This window comes from Rhinatrema bivittatum, chromosome 12 (assembly GCF_901001135.1).
Source record: "Rhinatrema bivittatum chromosome 12, aRhiBiv1.1, whole genome shotgun sequence".
Lineage (NCBI taxonomy): Eukaryota > Metazoa > Chordata > Amphibia > Gymnophiona > Rhinatrematidae > Rhinatrema > Rhinatrema bivittatum.
The window spans coordinates 72,114,495-72,138,920 of record NC_042626.1 but is presented as its reverse complement, the minus strand read 5'-3'; the positions used below and the strand labels follow the sequence as shown (position 1 = coordinate 72,138,920).

Genomic DNA, 24,426 nt, shown 5'->3' with positions numbered 1-24,426 from the left:
AGGATTGATTGAATGTTCTGTAAATTGTATTTATAATTTTGAACTCTAAACGTAAATGAACTTGTCCATAACCCAACAAAACAGTGGCGGTGCAGAAAGATGAAAGCAGAGGAAGTATTAACCCTTTATCACCTAAGCATCCGCGTCTCACATCATTGTAATAGTGCTGGTACTGGCCAGGGCTTTCACTATGTCTCAGGTGCAGTTCCAGTCAGGCCAAGGGCTGGAAGGAGAATTAGAAAATGCAGGGGCCACTTCAGCCTTTTAAAGGGACTTTTTTTGTTTTGTTTCATGTGCAGCTTTATTTTACTTAATTCTATACACATATTTTTACCTGAATTTTAGGCCTGGCCCCTGCTATCTTCTCCTCCCCGATTCAGGATGTGACTATTTTTTGGGAGATGTTTTGGGCGTTATCCGGAATACCATAATCTTTGTCTTGTTCAAGCCTGCCTGCGGGGCCTAGGATTTGCAGCAGGGCTTTTACCAACTTTCCCAAGTAGGCAATGCAATGAGCAGATTCTTTGTATGCAGCAGGCGTTTTACCTTTGAGGCCTTTTGTTTCCGTCCTTGGGCTGAGAATCCCTCCGGTCTTTACTGTACGGCTGGCTGATGGCTGAATACATGGATTCATTTTAGCATTCCCCCTTGCTACCAGGGGTGGTTCGCTGTTCAGGGAGGACTTCAGTCTGACTTCTCTTGTTTCTGGAGAATGATGGGACAGCAACCATGGCACCAGGGCTGCCCTTAACCCCTCTGACGAAGTCTTAGGCACGCAACCAGAATCAGGTTAAATAGTTTTACTAGCACTGCTGTATCTGAGCATTTTGTGTGAGATCCTATCGGGGGTCCCATAAGTGCCTGAGGCCTTCCTGCATATTTTGTATCATCAAAGGGTGTGCAGTAATGTTTGATTACACTCAGAATTTTACACCAAAAAATTAAGAATTCTGAATGCTGTCAAAATAATAATATTTAGATTGAATTATATTCTAAGGAAAGTGCAGTACACAAGCCATCTCTTACTCCCCCAGGAGTGCTGTAGCAGTGCAGCACAGTCAGCGCCTCTGGGCCTTGGGGATCCTTGGAGCCTGAGAGGAGCTCCACGCTGCAGGGGCTGCTGCTGACCTCTTCCAGCTGACAATACCTGTGGTATCACAGCAGTACCAGTGGTTGTTGCCATGAATCCCAGCAGGGGCACAAAGTCGATGGCTTGCCAAATTTAAAATCCCCAGGGATCAGAAACCCCAGAGCTAAGGCAGTAGGACCGCTTCCCCTGGGTTTTGATCACGTGGGAGATTGTCAGGTTGCATATCTGGAAGAGCCCAGTCTAGATTTAACTATTTGGAAGTAGTAAGTCAGTTTTAGTTGAAGACCCTTCGACGTGTTGCTCCATGTTCTCCTAGGATAGCAGGATGGTAGTCCTCACATGTGGGTGACATCATCCAATGGAGTCCGGCACGGAAAACTTCTGTCAAACTTTCTAGAAACTCTGACTGGCACACTGAGCATGCCCGGCCTGCCATATCCCCGCACCCATGCGAGGTCCTCCTTCAGTCTCTTTTTTTTTTTTTTTTTTTTCTTTTCCCGCAGTGCATTAGCCTTGCGATGGTGGAGATCTAACGCCTTGAAATTGTGTTCACCTTTTTCACCTCTTTTCTGCGTCTGGTCCCCCTTCGCGATCAGTATCCCTCTGTTCTGGTAGGGACCCTTGTTTTCGACCCTTTTTTTGTCATTCTTCATAGTCTATTCCCAACCCTTGCACCGTGGTGCCCGTTGACCATCAACCACGCACAGACTACTTTTTTTCGACTGTGTCCCCAGTGCACATGGACCATGTCCATCACAGATCCACACGAGGTCTGTATCTTCTACCTGGGGGCCTCGTGTGATGTCCACGGGTGCCGTTTGTGTGACCAAATGACACTCAAAGGGCATTGAGCGCGCCTAGATAAAATGGAGTAGCTCTTCGGGACTCTGAAACCTTCCACTCCTGCTTTGGTGTCCTCAACACCCAAGGATCACAGGAAACTGTCTCCATCTCTTCCTCTGGCGGTCCCACTATCCAGCAACCCTAAGGATCGAGAAGAGGGAGATCGATCCTCTGTGGCCTCTTCCCCTCTCGCAGACCTCGGGGTCATCATCATCCTCTGCACCAGGGAAAGACCGGGCCGAGCACCGGAAGTCCAGGAAGTAACGACACCAGTCACTTTCTCAATACAGTTCTGGAGTGGCAGCTGCCGAGCCGCCATCGAAGCAGCACCAGCCACAGGAGGCCCCATCCTCCGGTGCCCCTGATATCCCACAGCGTTCCCCACCATCTACAGAGCAGGGTGCCATGCCAACTCGAGAACCCGAGGATGTGCCGGCGACACCTCATCCCCCTCCATCAGTCCTGACCATTCAGGACTTCCAGGAGGAGCTGGACCGTAGGGTGCAGTCGGCAGTGCTCAAAGCGCTCCAGAGCATTGAGCTTCCGGCTCCACCAGCCCCCATATCAGTGCCCAAGCCTCCACCGTCTACGCTTGCACCCCAGCTAGAGTGTCTGGATGTCCTTCTAGGCGCTCTGACACAACCGGGGCCCTCGATGCCTCCTCTGCCACAGACTCCATCCACCAGAATGATCCTGGGTCCTCTGAGGAGGATGAGGCCTCGGGGACCGGGCACCCTTACCCGCAGTTCCCTGGGCCAAGGCCAGTTCCCTCCGGCTTACTGCGGCTGATGTCCCTCTTGATGCCGGGGGTTCCATTGAATCCGTCAGTGCCCGGGCCCCAGTGAGGAGGAGGGTCCTTATGACCCATGGGGCGCTGACTCTTCTGACTCATCCTCTGAGTTCTCCAGTGACCACCCCCCCCCCCCCCCCCCCCTCAGAGCCTTCCCTGCTGGAGGAGCGGCATCGAGCTCTGCTCGAAGACCTGTCGGTGGCGAGCTTTGTAAGGGCAATGGCAGAGGCCATCCCCTTCCAGCTCCTGTCGGAGGGGGATGCCCATCATAAGATGCTGGAGGTCCTTCAGTTCGTCGATGCTCCCAAGGAAATCGTGGCAATGCCTAACCACCACATCTTTTAAGGAGCTCCTCCTCCATATGTGGAAACACCCGGTGTTGGTGTCCCCGGTCAACAGGAAGGCCGATGCCACCTATTTGGTGCAGCAGGCCGAGGGCTTTGATTGGTGGCATCTCCCCTACCAGATGGCGGTTGTAGAGTCTGCCCTGAAGAAAGCTAAATGTTGCTGGACGCACGCTTCTGCCCCTCCAGGGTGCAAACACAGGGAACTCGATGACATAGGGAGGAAAATGTTTTAGGGAGCCTTGCTGGTGGCCCGCATTGCAGCCTACCAGCTATATATGACCCAATACAACCACAATCTGTGGAAACAAGTCCAGGACTTTGCGGAGGGCCTTCCCCAGCAGCAGCAGGAATCTCTTGCAGCCATTGCCGTGCTGGGCTTTGAAGTGGATAAGCACGAGGTGAGGTCCGCCTATGACGTGTTCGAAACTGCAGCCCTCCTGGCCGCCGAAGGCATCTGCATCAGATGACTGGCATTGCTCCGAGCCTCAGGACTCTAGGTTCAAGAGAGGCTCGCAGATCTCCCCTGTACAGGCGAGAACCTGTTTGGGGACAAGGTGAAGGAGGCCATGGCGCAGCTGAAATATCAGCATGATGCTCTCTGCTAGCCCCTCAGCAGGCCCTTCCTCCACCAGGAGCAGCTCCAGGCTGGGCTCTCGCAAGCCTTCTTACTGGTCAAGGAAATACTATCCTCCAGCCTCCCGTACTCGCCCGCCTCTGACTAGTTCCAGGGGTCGCAGCCGGCATCAGCGGACTCCGAGAGCTCCAGCAGGCCCCATGTAAGGCTTTTGACTGGCGGCAAGGGGGCACAAGCCAGACGCCAGTTCCCCTGGTGGTCAATCCCCCGGTCGCGGCAGGCTCCTTTGCTTTGCCCGCCGTTGGGAAGCGATCACTTCAGACCGTTGGGTCCTCTCTATTGTCCGCCAGGGCTACCGCCTGAACTTCAGCAGGTTCCCAGAGACCGCTCCCCCATGTCCATCTTGGGGTTCGCCTGCCCATCAGGTCGTCCTTCAATCAGAACTTTCCGCCCTTCTAGCAGCGGGTGCGGTAGAACCGGTCTCCCACTAACAGCGGGGGCCACGGCTTCTACTCGCGGTGCTTGCACCCCATTCTTGACCTCAGGGCATTAAACAGGTTTCTCATAAGAGAAAAATTCAAAATGGTCTCTCTGGGCACGCTGATCCCACTCTTCCGAAGAGGAGACTGGCTTTGCTCCCTCAAGCTAAAGGAGGCTTACGCCCGTATTGCAGTTGTCCCCAACCACAGGAAGTACCTCCGCTTTCTGGTGGGGAGGGCACATTGTCAGTACAAAGTTCTGCCCTTTGGGTTGGCATCAGCCCCACGAATCTTCACCAAATGCTTGGCGGTGGTGGCTGCCTACTTCAGGCGTTGCTCGGTCCATGTCTTTCCATATCTGGACAATTGGCTCATCCAGAGTGACACCTGCTCCGGGGCCTTGCAAGCACTAGCTCTGATGGTTCAGACCCTGCAGATGTTGGGTTTCGTCATCAACTTCCCCAAGTCTGTCCGTCTCCACAGCTAGACTTCATAGGCTCCAGATTGGACACGGCACAAGCAAAGGCTTTCCTGCCCAAGGACTAGGCGGCCGCCCTGGTTTGCAACAGCAAGAGGGTGCCAGCCTGCCTACTGCTCTGCCTGCTGGGCCACATGGCGGCCTCCGTCCTCATGACCCTCTTTGCCTGCCTTGCGGTCCCACTGGCAGCAGGCATCGCAGGATCTGGAGGCTCCGGTCACGGTCACAGACCACCTCCGTCTCTCTCTGGTGGGAAGCCCTCCCTAATTTGGAAACTGGGATCCCGTTTCAGCCTGTGCCGCCCCAGATGACCCTCACCACGATGCCTCCCCTCAGGGGTAAGGGGCCCACACGGACAACCTGCATACTTGGGGCCTCTGGACTGCAGCCGAAGCTCATTGCCAGATAAACTTTCTGGAGCTTCAGGCGATCCGGGACACCTTGTTGGGCCTTCCAGGACATTGCGTCCTGGCAGAGGAGGAACGAGCCTGTGCCGCCCTGCTTGATGTACCACATCACCACCTGGTTGTCCGCTCTGGTGAGGATGACCTTGGAGGACAGAGCGGACAACCAGGTGGCGATGTGGTACATCAAGCAGGGCGGCACAGGCTCGTTCCTCCTCTGCCAGGACGCAATGCAGGTCTGGGACTGGGCCCTTTCCAGAGGGATGTATCTACGGGCCACCTACCTGCCGAGTCACCTAAACATACTGGCAGACCGCCTCAGTCGGTCCTTCCAGCCACATGAGTGGTCCCTGAACCTTGTGGTGGCAGCTGCTTTGTTCTGCGCTGGGGTACGCCGGACATGGGACTTGTTCGCTTCCCCCTGCAATCACAAGGTGAGTAGATTCTGATTCCAGGGAAGGACCATCCGGGCTGTGATGCCTTCTATCTTCACTGGGTGCAATGTCTCCTGTGTGCATACCCCACTATCCTGCTCCTCTCGAGAACTCTGAAGAAACCGCAGGAGGACGAGGGGATCGAGATTCTAGTGGCGCACCCTATGGTCAAGGCAGGTGGGGTTCCTCCTTCTCCAGGACCTACCACAGTGAGCGCGCCTGTCCTGCTGAGGATGGCTCCCGACCTCCTATCGCAGAACCAGGGCACCCTGCGCCACCTGAACCTCTGGGCCCTGGTCCTCACAGCGTGGATGTTGAGCGCATGATCTTTCAGCCTTTGCAGCTCTCGGATGGTGTGTCCAGGGTCGATTGAGTCCCGGAAACCTTCCACCTGGAAGACTTACAGCTCAAAGTGGAAGCTGTGGTTACGGACTGGACCCTTTCTCCTGTCCGCCTGCTGGATTACCTCTGGCACCTCTCCAAACCAGCTTGGTCTGCATGCACCTCAGCACGCTCGACACCAATCACCAGGGTGTCGCTGGGGCACCCATCTTTGTCCAGCCTCTTGTCAGATGCTTCTTGTGGGGCCTCCTTAAACTAAAGCCCCTGCTTTGACCTCCGGCTACCCCGTCTGATCTCATCGTTGTCCTGGCAAGGCTAATGCGGCATCCGTTCGAGCCTCTTAAGTCCTGTGACCTGAGGTTCCTCAGCTGGAAAGTCACGTTCCTGGTGGTGATCACTTGCACTCACAGGATCGGTGAGATCCAGGGCCCGGTCATGTAAGATCTTCCATGATCGTGTGGTGCTGCGCATGCATCCCACATTTCCACCTAAGGTGGTGACTGCTTTCCGTATCAATCAGTCCATCATTCTACCCACCTTCTTTCCAAGGCCTCATTCGGATTATGTTATTTTTCTCGCTCGTATTTTTTGCAATGTTACGAGACTGAAGGGGGACCTCGCATGGACGCGCGGAGAGCAGCAGTCTGGGCACGCTCAGTCTGCCAGTCAAAGCTTCTAGAAACTTTGACAGAAGTTTTCTGTGCCGGGCTCCATCGGATGATGGTCACCCACATGTGAGGACTACCATCCTGCTGTCCTAGGAGAGCACCTGTTACAGGTAAGCACTGAGCTATCCCGCAACATGTGCTGTGTAGCTGTAGATCTTCTTGGGTTGGGGTTGTCTGTGCTTCAGCGTAGAGAATTTTCTTACCGGTTTCTTAGATAAGGAACCTAAAAAAAACCCCCAGACTACCATGGCTGAGTTTCATTTGTCAGCTCTCTTATTCCTGCTCAGCGATTCCCTTGAGAGACTGTGAAATGGTTTACTGCTTGGTTGGTGTCCTAGAAGCATTCAGTCAGTCTCTCTCTCCCTCGCATCTTTACCTCATTCCCGGCTTGGCTGTGTTGTGGGGCCAGGGCCGCCTGCCTTACAAGCCCTCCCTAAATGTGTTCTTCAGAAAAAACCAGAACATTCAGCTGCCTCTGCGCCAGGTTCAGCTTAAGAGCAACTGGCAGAGGAGAGGAAAAAATACACAAGGCACACATCTGTGTCCATTTTCCCAAAGTTACCTAAGGATATTGACCCCAGCAGAAAGGCTGGAGGCCATGTGCTGGCTAACAGTGACCCCTGCAGGAGACTGAAGCATCTTTAAAGCAATGGCAATTACTGCTCACAAGAATTTCTGCCTAAAGCAGTTTAGTTTCAGGGGAGAAAATGTTTTCACATTTAATTGGGGAAGCCTTCACATTTAGTCAACTGAAACTGCAGCTATGAATGTAGCTGACTTTAAAAAAAGAGGTCTGGGCTTGTAAGCTGAGAGCCCCTGCTCCTGTTCTGTAATGCCCAGGAGCACACAAGAAGCAAAAAAGTCTTCCCAAGCAGAGCACTGCAGGTTACAGAACACATTTCCGATGGCGATGGCAGCAGCCTCACAGATATGAATGTGGCGGGAACTGGCAGTGAGTGACCCGTGCCCCTCTCTTCCCCTCCTCAGACCGCCAGGACCTGGAGCAGGCCGACAGGGTGGACAAGCTGCAGGAACCACTGCTGGAGGCCCTGAAGATCTACGTGAGGAAGAGGAGGCCCAGCAAGCCTCACATGTTCCCCAAGATGCTGATGAAGATCACAGACCTGCGCAGCATCAGTGCCAAAGGTGAGGGTTGGTGGGAGCTGGGGGGGGGACGGGACAGAGGCCATCCTCTGTGGGGCATGTTTAGGCCTTCTCTAACCCTTGTGATGGCTGTAGCAGGCCCAGCGTCTCCATGCAGCATCCGGCTAATTCCCATCCATCAACAGCCCCAGTCCCTATCCCCAAGCTAGGGTCCAAATCCCCACCAGGCTGGTTTTTATCTGGTCAGACAAAGTCTCTTCTTGCCTGTGAGGGAAGGAACGAGTGTAGTTTAATCAGGGTGAGATGATTTCTGATTAATACATTACAGCAAAGAGTAGAAGAATGCATTCTGTACTTACTAAAAGCCATGTCTGCAGGTTAAACAGTGCCTGGCCCATGAAAAATGGCCTTTTACAAATCTCCAGGCAGCATGGGTGTAATTTTATCACAGTGTAAAGGGGGGGGGGGGGCTTGCACTTACTTACACTGTTTTGCATTTTCAACACTAACGTGTGTGTGTGTGTGTCTTGCACAGATTACCCAGTGTACAATGTGTGTAGGTCATTATTCCGAGGGAAGGCCTACGGGTAATTGACTTTGCAGCAGTAGGGGGAGGCAGTTAACGCCCACTGTCTGAGGGAGGGGGGGGGGGGAGAATGCCACTTCCATTTTGCCGACATTTTAAATCCCAGGTGTGATCAGAGAATAGAGAGAATACGATAGCCCGAGAATCCGTGGCAAGCTAAAAGCGGGAGATGAGGCCTATGGGCCATTGCTGTTAGAGGAGGAGAAATGAATGGCCGGTGTGACCACCAGAGCAAGGAAAGCAGCGGGGGATGGGGGAGCTGCGCCTTGCACCAGCATGGAGGTATTACTGGGGGGGTGGAGTTTTAAAGTGGGAAAGCATCTGGGTCCAGACAATTGTCCTGTGGTAATTTTACAGCCCTGGCGGTGAGATAGTAAGGGAGCTCCTTCAGAGGGCGAGCAGATGGCAGGGGGAGGAGGGCGAGCTTGGACTCCAGACAAAACCCAGAGGCAGTGAGATTAGAGACGGTGCTGGAGCAGGCAGGGCGCGCCCCACTTTGGGTCAGGGTTGGGAGCTTCCAGGGGATATAATAGGGTGTGCACTGGATTTAATATAACGGGAACCCACTAGGCAAAAGGAGAGAGAATTGATGACCTGGGGGCTGGCGGATTGGAGCATTAATAGGGTGGGGGGGCCGGCATAGGCCATGTGACCCGACTACAGAAATCAGAGGACGAGAGCATCCCTGGCTCTCCGATACTGAGAAATTAATCCAAGCTGGCTGCTGCTTCTGTTTTTCAAGCAATTTTAATCTTGCTACCAGGAAAAAGCTGGTGCGGAGCGTTGCAGAGGGCGGCAGGGAAATGCACCAGGCGTGTAAACAGCAGCATGGAGTCGGCTTTACCTCCTTTAAAACTTCTAATGCTAACGTGGCCTCTGCTGAAATGCCAACTGCATGCACCAGGGAGGCAGAGAAATCCCATTTATATATAATTTCATTTGATGCTCTCGCCATCTGTACAATGCATAAACGTCTCCTATAAAGCATGCACCCCAGCTCCTGGTGTTATAAGGCCACACCGTGTGCTGGTTTTGGTGGGGGCAGGGCAGGTGCTGCGTAGAGAGCCGGAGGGACCGGGTGTGACGCGGAGGAGCAGCCGTGAAATAGAAACATTAGCACAGCTGTGGGAGTTTCAAGACACAGCGCAGACAGTAAGAGGAGAACGTTAACACGGGGGGGCTGGTTACTAAAATCTCATTTCTTTGATATTTCAAAAGCAAATCCTGGTTAGAACTGGCATGGGGAGAGCAGCAAATTCTCCACTGCTGGGAACTCAGGTTCTCGTAGCAGAGATGCGATTTAAAACCCGGCACCTGCTTCCCCGGAGTGGAGTCCCCGCAGCAACGACGTAGCGGGGAGCAGGTTGCTGTGATTCGGGGCAGGAGAAACGTGTGTGATTTATGCCTGCGGGCGGGTCGCTGGCACAGGCGCTTCTCTTGCTTCGAAGCTCGGTGCAGGTACAAAATGCTCCGTGGCTGGATTTTTGCTAGAAAAGTCTGCAGGAAGGTCTGAAACTGTAATTTTATGCACGCACTTTTTCACGCCCGCGGGAACGCCGCTTCTCAGTGCATCGTGGATTTTCAGCTGAAGCGAAGGGAGGATAATCTGCGGCTTTTTAGCCAGAGAACGCGCCTGGAAAAATGTGTTTGTTTTTCTTCCGTAGCTTAGGCCCTTCACGGCCACGCTCTGTCCTTAGACAGGATGGAAAGGGAGAACTGTGCAAGCCACCGCCAGAGTTTTAAACAAGACTGCGGGAACGAGGCAGACACCAGTTTATACCCTCAGAGAGGACTTTAGAGAGCTGGGGGCCACTTAGTTTTCTGGGAATATCTCCTTTCCAGGAGGAAGATCAGAGAACAGGCACAGGTTGAGGTTTGCGTACTGTATGGATGTAAAATTGTCCGCTTATCCCCCAGGTTTCCTTACAACCGTGAGCGCCGCCCTCCTGGAGGAAAGGAGGAGCTGCCCTGCTCTGCACTAACTCTCTCTCTCTCCATGCCCCCCCCCCAGGTGCTGAGCGAGTGATCACACTTAAGATGGAAATCCCCGGCTCCATGCCCCCCCTCATCCAGGAGATGCTGGAGAACTCTGAGGGTCTGGACAATGTGAGCGCCCAGCCCAGCGGGGCCCCCCGCAGCTGCAGCCCCAGCCTCTCCACCAGCTCCAGCAGAAGCAGCCCAGCTGCTCACTCCCCATGACCCCCCGACCACCCTGCTACCCTCGCACAGCTGGGACAAAGGAGCTGGATCCAGTTTCAAAGACAGCATTAAAGATTGCTATCCTGGGAGGGGTGCGAGCCCCTCCGCCTTCAGACTATTTTGAAATCCTCGATGGTGACACAGGGTTGCGCTCCAGAGCTAGTGAGAGACTGCCAAGCAGAACTGAATGCAGACATCACCCCTCGGAGCAGGGGACAGGGGCGTACGGTTCTCTTACGAGAATGAGGCGCACGTCCCCCCTTGTGGAGGGGGACCAGGCTAGGGGCGAACCTGAAATCTCAAAACGGGAAGTTACCAGGATGAGTTCTACCCGCCCCCCCCGGGCTGCTTTACAGGACAGCGCCAAACTCGCTGGCCCCACCATCACTCCCTGGCACCTCCACACCACAGAACTGTGAATAAACAAACATTTTAAAAATTATGAAGTGTTCTGTTCACTTACAAATTTATTTTGTTTTGAGGTTCATTTCTTTTTTAAACATATGCATACAAAGTTTATCATGTGTGCACTTTGTCATAAGCAGATTTAATTAGCATATTGAAACTTGAACACAGGGACAGCCTATGCTACCCACCCTAATAATTTATAAAAGCAGCTCACCAGCAAAGCTCCTCCATTTCAGGTAAGAATTCATTTGAGATATGGAAAACGCTTTCCAACCTTAAAGCGTGTTTACAAAGCTAGCAGTGGATTCATTTCAGGAGGTCGATCTGCACGAGCAGGGGTTCCACAGGCCAGAGCTGCAGCCGTTCTAGAAGTTCCGGCCGGGCAGCTGCGTCCTGCCCAATAATAACTTCTACAGCATGCTGGCCATCACGGGTTCCCAAAAGGGAGGCCCGGTGCCCTCTCAATCCTTTCCCCCAGGAGGTGGTTCAGCTTTCTCCAAGCCATGCAGAAACTGGGTGAGAGGAGGGGATGTTGACAGGGGAAAACTTGACCCACACCCCAGCAATTCCCATCGGCTGGAATTTAGGAAGTGCAAGAGTAACTTGTATGTGGTCGTTAGAAGCAGGGCGGGTGCTGTGGAAACAGAGGGCGGGACCTCCTGCCTGCTTCTCGTACGTCTGTGGCACTTTGAGATGCCTCTTCTTTAGATGAAATTTATTTTGTAAGAGTTGCTGGCTCTGTGGCCCCCTTGCCTACTTACCTCTGACTAAGGGTGGGGAGCATAAAAGGATAAACAGAGCCGAGGAGCAGGGACCACATTTAGACGGAAGATGCTCAGTTTAGTGAGGGGATGGGTGCCTGAAGCAGTCACTTCTCCTATTGCAATGCTAGTCAAGTCGTGTGTCCCCCTCCCCATGGCAGCAGGAGCTGAGGCCACATGGAGCGGGGGGGGGGGGGGTTTCCATGCACAGCTGCCCCTCCCCTGGCTCTCTCCTCAGCCTGAGGTGGAGGTAGGTGCAGAGCAGCCCTGTTTCAGAGAGTGAAGCCACTGGGCTTGGGCCTGAAAACAAAACACATGTAAGAGAGGAGGAGTCCCGTAAACAAGAGCAAACAACTGGGGAGAGGGCTAGCGCGGGCTCCTCAGGAATGTTCTGGAGGGGAAGCAGAGCCCAGGTGAGGCGTTCAGGGCAGGGGCCGAGGGAGATGCTGTATCTCCTGCCTGAGAAGAGGCGCTACCCTCTGCAGCCAGCGGTGGTACAGGAGGGGGCTCCAGCTGGAGCTGGCAGCCCACAAAGAGTGTCCACCACTGGACGCACAGCTCGATACTTAAAGGCTGGTCACTGAGTTAAAGCGGACAAAACCCAAAGCTTTGACTCTTTCTCCCCAGCTGTCTGGCTGACTTTTGTCCAGATTTAACTTATTGCCTACCCAAAACGTAGCTGGGGACAGTGCGCACTGCTATCGGGTACTGAAGCAGGGTCAAACCAGTAGCACAGCCGCCCGGGTCTGTGCCGCTCCGTATCCGCGTCACTCCTTCGGTGGCTCTCACAGACGGGACACAAACCTTTTTTTTGCTATCTTCCCACTGCTTGCCGCACCCACGCCCTGGCTTTCCCACTGTCCGCTAATCTCCTTAACACTACAGACCAGATGTACTAAAGGGTCACCCCCGTGTTCTGTCTCTACAGGTAAAGCAGGTGAACTCTGTTAGTGGTGAATTCGCTGCCCAGCAAAGGGGCCCTTAAAGCATTTACAAACCTAAAGCCAAGGGCATGAGCTGTATCCAGCGGCCTCTGCAAACTCCTGGCAGAATACGTGGCAAAGCCAAGCCTCCGGTTTAAGATTGCACGCGGGGGTGTCTGAGGCTCCCTCTTAGGGGGCAGAGCTGAACCCGCAGAATGCAGGCCCTTCCCCCCCCCCCCCCCCCCCCCCACCCTGCTAGTAACACTGGGCCACCATCCCAGGGCTTACAAACTGCCCAGTTTTGGTCGGTTGCTGCTTCCCAGGCCCGGTTACCGGCAGGATTCCGGTTCTGGTTCTGATCCTCCCATGCTGGGTTTGCGCGGGTCCAAAATATGAACAAAAGCAGCTCTAAAAGGAACCTTGTTTCAAATGAGACCTTGTATGTGCAGAAGTTACTGTTGGTGTTTTCATGAAATCTAGCTAAAGAATAAAGTTATATTTATTCTAGAGGTGTGGGCTGGTTTGTTTTTGTCTTTCTTCCACCTGGTTCTGTCCTTTGTCAGGGGGGAATGGGACCCTGCATCTGTGAGAGGTGCCTTGTGGAGGGGCGCATGACCTGTGTGGTGCATGCATGGAATAACTGAAGGGGGCCGCAGGGCTTGCCCCTACTGCAGTGCAGAGGCCGAAGTGGTGAAAGGAACACAATTTTCCTGCTACATTTGCTCCAGCATTCTGGCAGCCAACCTAGTCCCAAGCAGAGAAAATAAAAATATCAAGAAGAAAGAAAGTGTCAGGAAGCAGTGCAAGCTGCCAGCTCGCTACAGTCGCCTGGGCAAGGCCCGCCCACCTCCATGTAACGTGGTACGCACGAGGCGGGGAGAGGCAGTCAAAGTGCAGAATTGGAAGGAGAGCAGGAAATGAGCAGCCTCCCCTGAACTAATCCATCCTTCTTTCTGGGACATCCACACATTTCAATGTGATGGAGAAAAAAAATACCCTGGTCAGAGTCCTCCTCCCCCTACACAATTCGTGTCAATCGGGCAGCAAACAGATTATTAGGGGATGCACATGCAGTTTCCTCCATTTGGAAAATAGGTCAAGAATCCCAAATTTCCTAGCATGTAGCCAGATGGATTCAGGACCAATGGGTTATGCTCCCCTGCCAGCAGATGGAGGCTGAGTCAGATTTTAAAGCTGAGTCACCCTAGATACACCCCTGCAGTGACCTCAGCCATTCATATCTCTCCGTCTCCTAGCAGATGTGGATTGCATCTCCTATAAGGAACACAATACTCTTTAGATGAGGAAAATTTACCTTCAAATTTCTACTTTTAAATTGGAGAAGATCAATCCCCGCTCTCCTAAGGGTCCCTCCCCCAGTTGAGAATTCCTGAGGTGATTTCCCAGATCCCTCAGAGGTTTGCCTTGGTCCGGCAGCCGACTCACGGCATGGACTTTGCAGCTGAAAGGCAGCAGGTGCAGGAAGCCGAGCACGGCGGTGACAGCCTAAGCCCCCCCTGCAGCTGGAGACAGTTTCTGTACCCAGCCAGTAAGCGCTGAGCCCAGGTAAGTAGAGAAGAACTCCTCTTATCCAGAGACGTGGAAGGGCTTCAGTAAGTCTTTCCTCCGGTCTCCTTGCTTGGCGCACTGTACAGACATCGTTCTCAACCCCGATAGGGCAAAGGAAGGGGGTTTCCGAATGGTCTGGGCCCCGCTTCAGGCTTGGTGGGCACTCCACGTGGCGGGCCACAGTGGCACAATCTTGTGCACGGTTTTGTTGCGGTGCCATTTTCCCCCATTGTCCGTCGGTACACACAGTGCGGGCCGGCCCTTGTGCACCTAACACGCGCACTCCTGGGCGCATAACTACACGCACAACCGGCCGCTCAGATTTACGTGTGCTGAGGTGGGCCTGTGTGTGCTCAAGAGGCACTATCAGGCTGAACGCACAAGCTACAGAGTATTATGGCCCTAGCAGCAAAGAAGCTCAAGCAACACTCCCTTTGTGTTACCTGCAATATTAGAGCTGCACAGCCTGACCTGGAATCCTTCCTATCAGCACTGTGAGGAAGCCCAGGGAGGGCTGGACTCTCAGAACTTTTCCAAGTCCAGCAACCTCCCAGTGGGAGGATGGGTCAGCCACGACCTTATCTGGCAGCACCCTGCATCTGTGCAATTCCGAGGCAGCCCCCCCCCCCCAAGAGAGGGCAGTTCAGTGGCACCTACCCCAGTTCCTCCTGGGCTAAATATGGACCTGGTAACCTTCTTGGAGGAGAAGTCCATTACCTGCTATTAAGTTCACTTAGAGAATAGCCACTGCCATTAGCAATGGTTACATGGAATAGACTTAGTTTTTGGGTACTTGCCAGGTTCTTATGGCCTGGATTGGCCACTGTTGGAGACAGGATGCTGGGCTTGATGGACCCTTGGTCTGACCCAATATGGCAGGTTCTTATGTTCTCTTGGTTGGATTTCTTTCAGAGCCTACAAGCCTTTGTTCAGGCGCAGTCGGCTACTGCCCCTGGCCGGCCAGAGCCCCAGCTGGGAAGGTCTCGCTGTCTGGACATGCCTCTCCTCACCAAGGGTATCCCCTGACAGGGACCTGGACACCACGGATGCCAAAAGGGATGCAGATTCTTTAGAGGATGGGGAAATCCCTCCAGGCCTGGAGTCATACCGGACCATGCTTTGATTTTCCAAAGAGATTAATTACTGGCCCTGGTCTCTCAGACCCTGAAGACCCTGGGAGTTCCTTGCACAGACCCGATGTTGGAACCAAGGAAGAATCCCATCCTGGTGTCTCTACAGAAAGCCTCTTGCTATTTCCCAATGCTAGAAGCCATCCAGGAGTTGATTGACCTGGAATGGGAGACCCTGGAAGCCAGCTCTAAAGGAGGTCGGGCCCCAGCGGCCAAAGAACACCTGCGTTTCCCGAAAGCGGACACCCTGGTCTGCGCCATCTCAAAGTGAACAACTATCCCAGTAGAGGGGGGTGCGGCCTTGAAGGATGCTCATGATAGGTGGTTGGAATTCCTCCTTAAGCAGGCCTTCGACGCAATAGTAATGGCACTGCAGATCGCTTCCTGTTGTGCACTGGGGGCTTGTTCGTGTTTGCTTCTCTCCAGCAAGGCAGATAGATCAGGGGCACATACCAGAGAGATGATGGAGCCCACCGCCCCCTTCCTAGCAGATGTATGCTTGGACCTAGTATGCACCTTGGCCAGAGGAGTAGCCTCCATGGTGGCGGCCAGAAGACAGCTATGGTTATATAAGAACATAAGAAAATGCCATACTGGGTCAGACCAAGGGTCCATCAAGCCCAGCATCCTGTTTCCAACAGAGGCCAAACCAGGCCACAAGAACCTGGCAATTACCCAAACACTAAGTCTATTCCATGTAACCATTGCTAATGGCAGTGGCTATTCTCTAAGGGGTAGATTTTAAAAATTTGCGCGATCGCGTACTTTTGTTCGCGTACCAGGCGCGAACATCCGGGGTTGGCGCGCGCAAGGGGGTGCACATTTGTGCAACCTGTGCGCAGGTTCCCTCCGAGGCCGCTCCGATTTTGGAGCGGCCTCGGAGGGAACTTTCCTTCGCCCTCCCCCCACCTCCCCCCCCCCCCTTACCTTTGTTGGCAGATTTACGCCTGCTAAAAGCAGACGTAAATCTGCACGCACCAACGGGCTGCTGGCGCGCCATCACCCGACCCGGGGGCTGGTCCGGAGGCCTCGACCACACCCCCGGGCCGGCGCCACACCCCCGGGCCCGCCCCCGAAAAACACCGCGTCACACCCCCGAAACACCATGTCATTTCGGGAACGCCCCTCCACGCCCCTTTTACGAAGCCCCGGGACTTATGCGCGTCCCGGGGCTCTGCGCGCTGGCGGCCTATGCAAAATAGGCGCGCCGGCACACAAGGGCCCTGCGCGCGTAAATCCGGCCAGATTTACACGCGCAGGGCATTTAAAATCCACCCCTTAGTGAACTTAATAGCAGGTAATGGACTTCTCCAAGAACTTATCCAATCCTTTTTTAAACCCAGCTATACTAACTGCACTAACCACATCCTCTGGCAACAAATTCCAGAGTTTAATTGTGCGTTGAGTAAAAAAGAACTTTCTATGATTAGTTTTAAATGTGCCCCATGCTAACTTCATGGAGTGCCCCCTACTCTTTCTATTATCCGAAAGAGTAAATAACCGATTCACATCTACCCGTTCTAGACCTCTCATAATTTTAAACATCTCTATCATATCCCCCCTGAGTCGTCTCTTCGCCAAGCTGAAAAGTCCTAATCTCTAGTCTTTCCTCATAGGGGAGCTGTTCCATTCCCCTTATCATTTTGGTAGCCCTTCTCTGTACCTTCTCCATCGCAATTATATCTTTTTTGAGATGCGGCAACCAGAACTGTACACAGTATTCAAGGTGCGGTCTCACCATTACAAAATTGCGGTCTCACCATTACAAAATTGGTCAGCGGATGCGACCTATAAGGTGAACCTCACAAAGATGCCCTTTAAGGGATTCCTCCTGTTCGATAGCGAATTGGAAAATCTATCCAATAAGTGGGGTGAATCTCCAGTGGCTCGGCTACTGGAAGATAAGAAAAAGAGGTCACAGCACCCCTTTCCCATGAGGGTTGGACCAGGGGCCCTCAGGGCTTTTGACCCTACAGAAACTTGTCATTTCAGACATCTCGGCCCTTGGGAAAGTCTCAATCCTTTCGGAACAGACAACCAAAAAGAGGAATAGGTTTGGGCTCAGTCGACCCAAAATTCCCAATGATGTTTGGCCGATCCATCCACAGGACGAGGAGATTGGCCCCCTATTATCCCTCTTCTTTCAGTGGTGGGTTGAGATCACGTCAGACAAATGGGTACTGGACATCATACGAGAAGGATACGCCCTGGAATTTTGCAGCATCCCTTGGGATATGTTCATGATGTCACCTTGCCATTCCCAGCACAAAGAACTGGCAGTGGAATCTACGTTGATAAGGCTCTTCAGTCTGAGGGCTATAACGCAGGATACCCTCACCCCAAATAACTATGGGGCGTTATTCCTTCTATTTCATAGTACCCAAGGAGGAGGGGTCATTCCGACCCATCTTTGATCTCAAGAGCATCAATCATCATCTGCAGATAATTCACTTCCGCATGGAAACTCTTTGCTCCGTCATAATGGCCATAGAAGCGGGAGAGTTCTTAACCTCCCTGGACCTCTTGGAGGCCTACCTTCATATCCCAATCCATCAAGATCACCAGCCATTACCAGTTCCGGGCACTGCCCTTCAGCCTGGCAACCGCCCCCAGAACATTCTCCAAAATTATGGTGGTTGTGGCGGTAGCACTGAGGAAAGAAGGGATCCTGGTGCACCCTTACTTAGACTGGCTGATCTGGGCAAAGTCATTGGAAGAGAGCCTTCAGGTGACCAGCAGGGTCAGGTCCCTCCCACAGGAACTCGGTTGGGTTGTGAACTTAGACCAGAGCAGCCTCGATCCCTCCCAATCCTTGGAGTACCTGGGAGTCTGGTTCTACACCAAGCAGAACAAGGTCTTCCTCCTTCCCTTGAGGATAAGGAAACTGATGGACCAAGTACGGCGGTTGATGAGCACAATGCGCCCCAGGGTGTGGAGCTATCTCCAGGTCCTCAACCTCATGGCGTCAACCCTGGAAGTAGAACCATGGGCAAGGGCACACTTGCAGCCACTCCAACGCTCCCTGCTGTCACGTTGGAACCCACTGTCTCAAGATTACTCTATCTGCCTCCACCTACCAATGGAAGTATATGTTCTTGGCTCCAGTGGTGGCTACAGGAAGATCTAAGCAAGGGTGTAAGCCTATCCCCACCAAATTGGATCGCCCTCACTATGGATGTGAGCCTCCAAGGGCAGGGAGCTCATTGTCAAGAACTGACAACGCAGGGGTGAAGGACCGAGGAAGAGGTGCACTGGAACATAAATCACCTGGAAGCACAGGCAGTCAGATTAGCATGCCTGCAGTTCAGCAACAGGCTCCAGGGACAGGTAGTCCATGTGATGTTAGACTACATAACAACGTTAGCCTACATCAACAACCAGGGAGGCACCAAAAGCCATCAAGTGTCTCTGGAAATAGACCTCCTTATGGAATGGGTGGAGTTAAATCTACAAGGGATCTCGGCTGCCCACATTGTGGGAAAAGACAATGTCAGAGCAGACTTTCTCAGGAGGGAGAGTCTGGATCCAGGGGAATGGGCATTGTCGACCAGAGCCTTCCAGCTCCTAGTAGAGCGCTGGGGCCTCCCGTCCATCGACCTACTGGCCACATCTCACAATGCAAAGGTCCCCTGCTTCTTCAGTTGCAGAAGAGATCAGTGCTCCTAAGGGATCGACGCACTTGTCCAGACCTGGCCAGAGGAGGACTTATTGTATGCCTTCTCCCTGTGGCCCCTGCTAGGCAAGATCATCTGCAAGATCGAACACCACAGAGGATTGGTCCTTCTGGTGGCTCCAGATTGGCCCAAACATCCATGGTCATAGACATGTGGAGACTTCTCGTAGAGAGTCCCCTTCGTGTCCCCTCACACAGGGACCTTCTCCAAAAAGGTCCTGTCCTTCATAAGGACCCAACCCAATTCTATCTTAAGATCTGGCCCTTGAGAGGGCTCACCTGCCGAAGTGGGAATATTCGGCAGCCGTAATCGCCACCTTGCTCCGTGTGCAGAAGTTCTCAATGTCCCTAGTATACGTAGGGATCTGGAGAATATTTGATGATTCTGGAATTTTTACAGGAGGGCCTGTAACTCCTTGAAGGTCCAGATGACAGCTCTCTCCTGTTTCTGGGGAGAGGTGAACAGAACCCGCCTGTTGACACATCCGGACTTGGCCCAATTCCTAAAAGGGGTTAAACACCTTCGACCACCCTTAAAGTGACCGGTCCCCCTATGGAACCTCAATCTAGTATTGGACTTTTTAGCAGGGCCTTCCTTTAGGCCACTGCATAGTCTGTCTCTACGCCTATTAACACTGAAGATTGTATTCGTGGTGGCGATATGCTTGGCTTGTCGCATCTCCGAACTACAGGCACTGTCATGACGGGAACCGTTCCTCCGGTTCACTCCATGAACGCTGCAGCTTTGCACCGTCCCTTCCTTCTTACCAAAGGTGTTCTCTGAGTTTCACCTGAACCAGGCCATCTCCTTACCAGCCCTGGATAGATGCAAGGACATGGAAGACTACCACCTAGTATGACACTTAAACGTCAGTAGGCTTCTAGTACAGTATCTGGAATGCTCAGAGCCGGTGCGCAAGACAGACCACTTGTTTGTCCTTCATGGGGGAAGAAAACAAGGCGAAGTGGCTTCACGAACTACCATAACTTGCTGGATCAAGGAGGCAGGGAAGCCTTTACCCTTTCGGGTCAAATCTCATTCCACTAGGGCCCAGGCCGTAGCCTGGGCAAAATTAAGCTACTGTCTCCTATTAACATCTGTCAAGCAATGATGTGGTCTTCCTTGCACACCTTCTCCAGGTTCTATCACCTGGATATCCAGGCCCGGGAGGACGCAACCTTTGCAAGGGTGGTGCTAACCAGACTGCGGGCAGCCTCCCACTCCCTTTTGGGACTAGCTTTTGTACATCCCATTGGTCCTGTGTACATCTGGCTACACGCTAGGAAATGGAGATATTACGTATCTGATCATTTTGTTTTCCTTAGTGTAGACAGATGGACTCAGCATCCCACCCATGGCTGCCCAGAAGAGGCACCAAGGAATCACCCATGAGATGAATCTCGATTTCATGTGGTTATGGGTAAGCTTTACCCTATCCCTAGTCCAGGGCATCTATAGTATTACTGGGATTCAGTGCTTCTTTTGGTTGAGTATAGTTGTGGTCTTCAGTTTTTAATCAAGTTCTTCAATAGTAGTCTACAATGGCTTTGGAAGAGAATACTGAATGGCTGAGGGCACTGCAGGGGTGTATCTAGGGTGATGTCAGCTTTGAAACCTGACTCCGTCTCCATCTGCTGGCAGGGGAGCATAACCCATTGGTCCTGAGTCCATCTGTCTAAACTAAGGAAAACAAAATTATCAGGTAAGTAATTTCTCCATTACTTTTCTTTCCAGTTAAAATACTTCTTGGTTGCTAATGCTAAATAGAGGATTAAAGCCTATCCAGGTGATTGTGGCCACTGTCAGACAGGATGCCGGGCTCAATGGAACTTGGTCTGACCCAGCAAGGCGCTTCTTATGTTCTTGCAGTGGTTGCGGTGCTGGGTTACTGACGCAGAACCTTTTCAAACGCTGACAAATTGCTTCCTTTTCTCTACCGGAGAGATGGGATGGAAGGTGGAGGCCGTGGCAGCAGCCAAGGCCTGTCTGTTGCCATTCACTGCTGTGGCCATTCTTCAGGGTCTCGATGGGTGGGTGACAGAAACTGCCACCGTCCCGCAGTTCCTGGACACGCGTCCTTCGGGCGAGATGAGGTAACCTGGAATGAGACAGCTATAGCTGGGTCCTCATTAGCGCAGCGTTTCTGGCCCAGCAGACGGCCAGCTCAGCCCAGAGCAAGCTTTACTTTTGTCTGTGGCTCACAGGCAAGGAGGGCAGCAGTGCCGGCTGCGGACGCGGGAGGCCTGCGAGATGAGGGGAGGGCGGATGGCAAAGGGGAGGGAAGTAGAAGGAGCAAAAGTGTATGGGAGGGCTTGCAACGTTCGCCCAGTCTCCACTCCCCGAGGAGGCAGATGCTAGGGCAGCGGAGGCAGCGGGTAGGATTCCTGGGGGTGTTCCTAGAAATATTATGTCTGCCTCCTCCCCCAGCATTTCAAGGCACTGAAAGAGCCAGGCTGCAAGAGGGACCTTAGTGCTCTCACTAATTTGAGTTGCTGTTCATACCCAGGTCAGTCCAGTCAAGTGGGTTTATGCCACCCTACCAGCAGATGGAGGCAGAGAACAAAGCTTTGAGGCGCTGCTACATATCTGAGAGTGGCACCTGCAGTCCCTCAGTATTTCTCTGCCTCCAGCAGATGGTAGAAGTGCAAACCTGCAGTCTGGTGGTAAAAAAACCCCTGGCTAGAGTTCATCCTCGACTGGCCGGAGGTCCTGAGAACCAAGGGATTGACTCTCTCTCAGGGCTTCTAAGGTCTCCTCCTGAGTGTTCACTGATCTGTCAGCGAAGTACCCTGTTTCTTTTCTTTTTTTTTACTATTAAGCTGTTAAAAAACAAAACAAAAAAGTTACTGATGAGTGCACCTGGGACAGTGGGGGCTGTTGGTGCTTTCAGGAGGGGAAGTTTGAGAGGATTTTCCCTTGCCCCTTCACCCCGGGGGGGCCTGGGGGTTCCAGAGAGGCTGTGGACGATTTGTTGATCTTGCTGGGGTGCCTGTTGGGGAGCCACGGGTGCAGCTTAAGTTGTGCCAGCCACTGCTGCCCTCCTTGCCTGTGAGCCACAAACAAAAAAATTCCAGTGGGAACACTGAGAGGAGAGGAACACCTTGCTGATGACTGAAAGAAATCAGTAAGTTTTTGCTTGGGGCATTGTCTTTTTTTAAAAGTATTGGGGCAAAGTTAACTATTTGGGAATATTATTTAGTGTGTTTGTGCTTTTAATAGTCAGTAAGGCAGTGAATAAACAAGTTAGACTGTATTTTTAAATAGTCAATAAGGCAGCTAGTAAGCAGTAGGTAGTGTGTTTATTTTTAAAAAGTTTGTAAGGCAGCTAGAAAGCAGAATTGAGTGTTTGCATTTTAAAAAAAAGTAGCCAGAAGCTAGAAATAAGCTAGGAGCAGTGTATATCTAAGTAAAAAGGCTGAAAAGTTCAATTCAGTTACTCACCTTGGAAAGGTGTTGAGGTAGTGTAATTTGGTTTAAATAGGGACCAACATTTGTTAATCAAGAGAGCAGTGAGTCACTCTGGCTGACTAACTGAAGTTAGACTGTTTGGATTTCCCACCACTCACCCATCCTTTAATTTATAGGCAGGTGCCACTTTCACACACACACACAAAAAAAAACCCAACAACAACAAAAACTTTATTGAGAGTTTGAGCAGACCCCTGTAGGCCACTAACAGACATATAGCAAATTCACTAATATATTTAAAGGATGTTAATTAGACTCATTCCTACTCCCATAACAACCTAAAACTTAACTAGGAACTGATCAAAACTGAGATAAAGGCAGCAGTCCAGCAGCAAGAGGGGTGCTTCCCAGTCTATTGCATAGAGTGTCACATGTATGATTTTTTACCCACCCGTGAGAAGTTGTACATGTGCATGTGATGCAAAGAGCTCCTGGCTCTCAGAGAATGAATCCGATCTCTAGAGGCTAGAGTGGCAGACCTGGAGGAGCTGAGACAGACAGAGAGGTATATAGATGAGACCTTAAGAAGAAAATGCCATACTGGGTCAGACCAAGGGTCCATCAAGCCCAGCATCCTGTTTCCAACAGTGGCCAATCCAGGCCATAAGAACCTGGCAAGTACCCAAAAACTAAGTCTATTCCATGTAACCATTGCTAATGGCAGTGACTATTCTCTAAGTGAACTTAATAGCAGGTAATGGACTTCTTCTCCAAGAACTTATCCAATCCTTTTTTAAACACAGCTATACTAACTGCACGAACCACATTCTCTGGCAACAAATTCCAGAGTTTAATTGTGCGTTGAGTAAAAAAGAACTTTCTCCGATTAGTTTTAAATGTGCCCCATGCTAACTTCATGGAGTGTCCCCTAGTCTTTCTACTATCCGAAAGAGTAAATAACCGATTCACATCTACCCGTTCTAGACCTCTCATGATTTTAAACACCTCTATCATATCCCCCCTCAGTCGTCTCTTCTCCAAGCTGAAAAGTCCTAACCTCTTTAGTCTTTCCTCATAGGGGAGTTGTTCCATTCCCCTTATCATTTTGGTAGCCCTTCTCTGTACCTTCTCCATCGCAATTATATCTTTTTTGAGATGCGGCGACCAGAATTGTACACAGTATTCAAGTTGCGGTCTCACCATGGAGCGATACAGAGGCATTATGACATTTTCCGTTTTATTCATCATTCCTTTTCTAATAATTCCCAACATTCTGTTTGCTTTTTTGACTGCCGCAGCACACTGAACCGACGATTTCAATGTGTTATCCACTATGACACCTAGATCTCCTTCTTGGGTTGTAGCACCTAATATGGAACCCAACATCGTGTAATTATAGCATGGGTTATTTTTCCCTATATGCATCACCTTGCACTTATCCACATTAAATTTCATCTGCCATTTGGATGCCCAATTTTCCAGTCTCACAAGATCTTCCTGCAATTTATCACAATCTGCTTGTGATTTAACTACTCTGAACAATTTTGTGTCATCTGCAAATTTGATTATCTCACTCGTCGTATTTCTTTCCAGATCATTTATAAATATATTGAACAGTAAGGGTCCCAATACAGATCCCTGAGGCACTCCACTGTCCACTCCCTTCCACTGGGAAAATTGCCCATTTAATCCTTCTCTCTGTTTCCTGTCTTTTAGCCAGTTTGCAATCCACGAAAGGACATCGCCACCTATCCCATGACTTTTTACTTTTCCTAGAAGCCTCTCATGAGGAACTTTGTCAAACGCCTTCTGAAAATCCAAGTATACTATATCTACCGGTTCACCTTTATCCACATGTTTATTAACTCCTTCAAAAAAGTGAAGCAGATTTGTGAGGCAAGACTTGCCCTGGGTAAAGCCATGCTGACTTTGTTCCATTAAACCATGTCTTTCTATATGTTCTTCTTATGTTCTTCAGGGACATAGTAGCCAAGTTCCAACTTCAGACTGGCAGCCCTGGTGCTGCCTTGGAGGAAGAAGGTCTCATGATGGGAGAGCACCAACCAGGTGCAGCAGGAAAGGATCCTGTAGCAAGGACCTGCTCTCCAGGTGGTGCATTGTCCTTTCGCACCGAGGATATCTCCCTAAGGCCTACTGCCCAGGAGGGAAGGATTAGGTCGGCTGTCATAGTTGGTGATTCGATTATTAGGAATGT

General features: G+C 51.7%; 1 protein-coding gene across 3 annotated transcripts in view; it reads left to right on the top strand.

Annotated features, from left to right (window-relative positions):
• RARA (retinoic acid receptor alpha) overlaps positions 1–12,515 on the top strand; it is a 77,330-nt gene extending 64,815 nt beyond the window's left edge. For all 3 annotated transcript variants that reach the window (XM_029572409.1, XM_029572410.1, XM_029572411.1), the window contains 2 exons: positions 7,437–7,595; positions 10,151–12,515. In XM_029572409.1, the coding sequence (XP_029428269.1) occupies positions 7,437–7,595; positions 10,151–10,338 (347 nt within the window). In that variant the 3' untranslated portion in view covers positions 10,339–12,515. The remainder of the gene's footprint in view (positions 1–7,436; positions 7,596–10,150) is intronic.
• Positions 12,516–24,426: the final 11,911 nt, after the last annotated feature.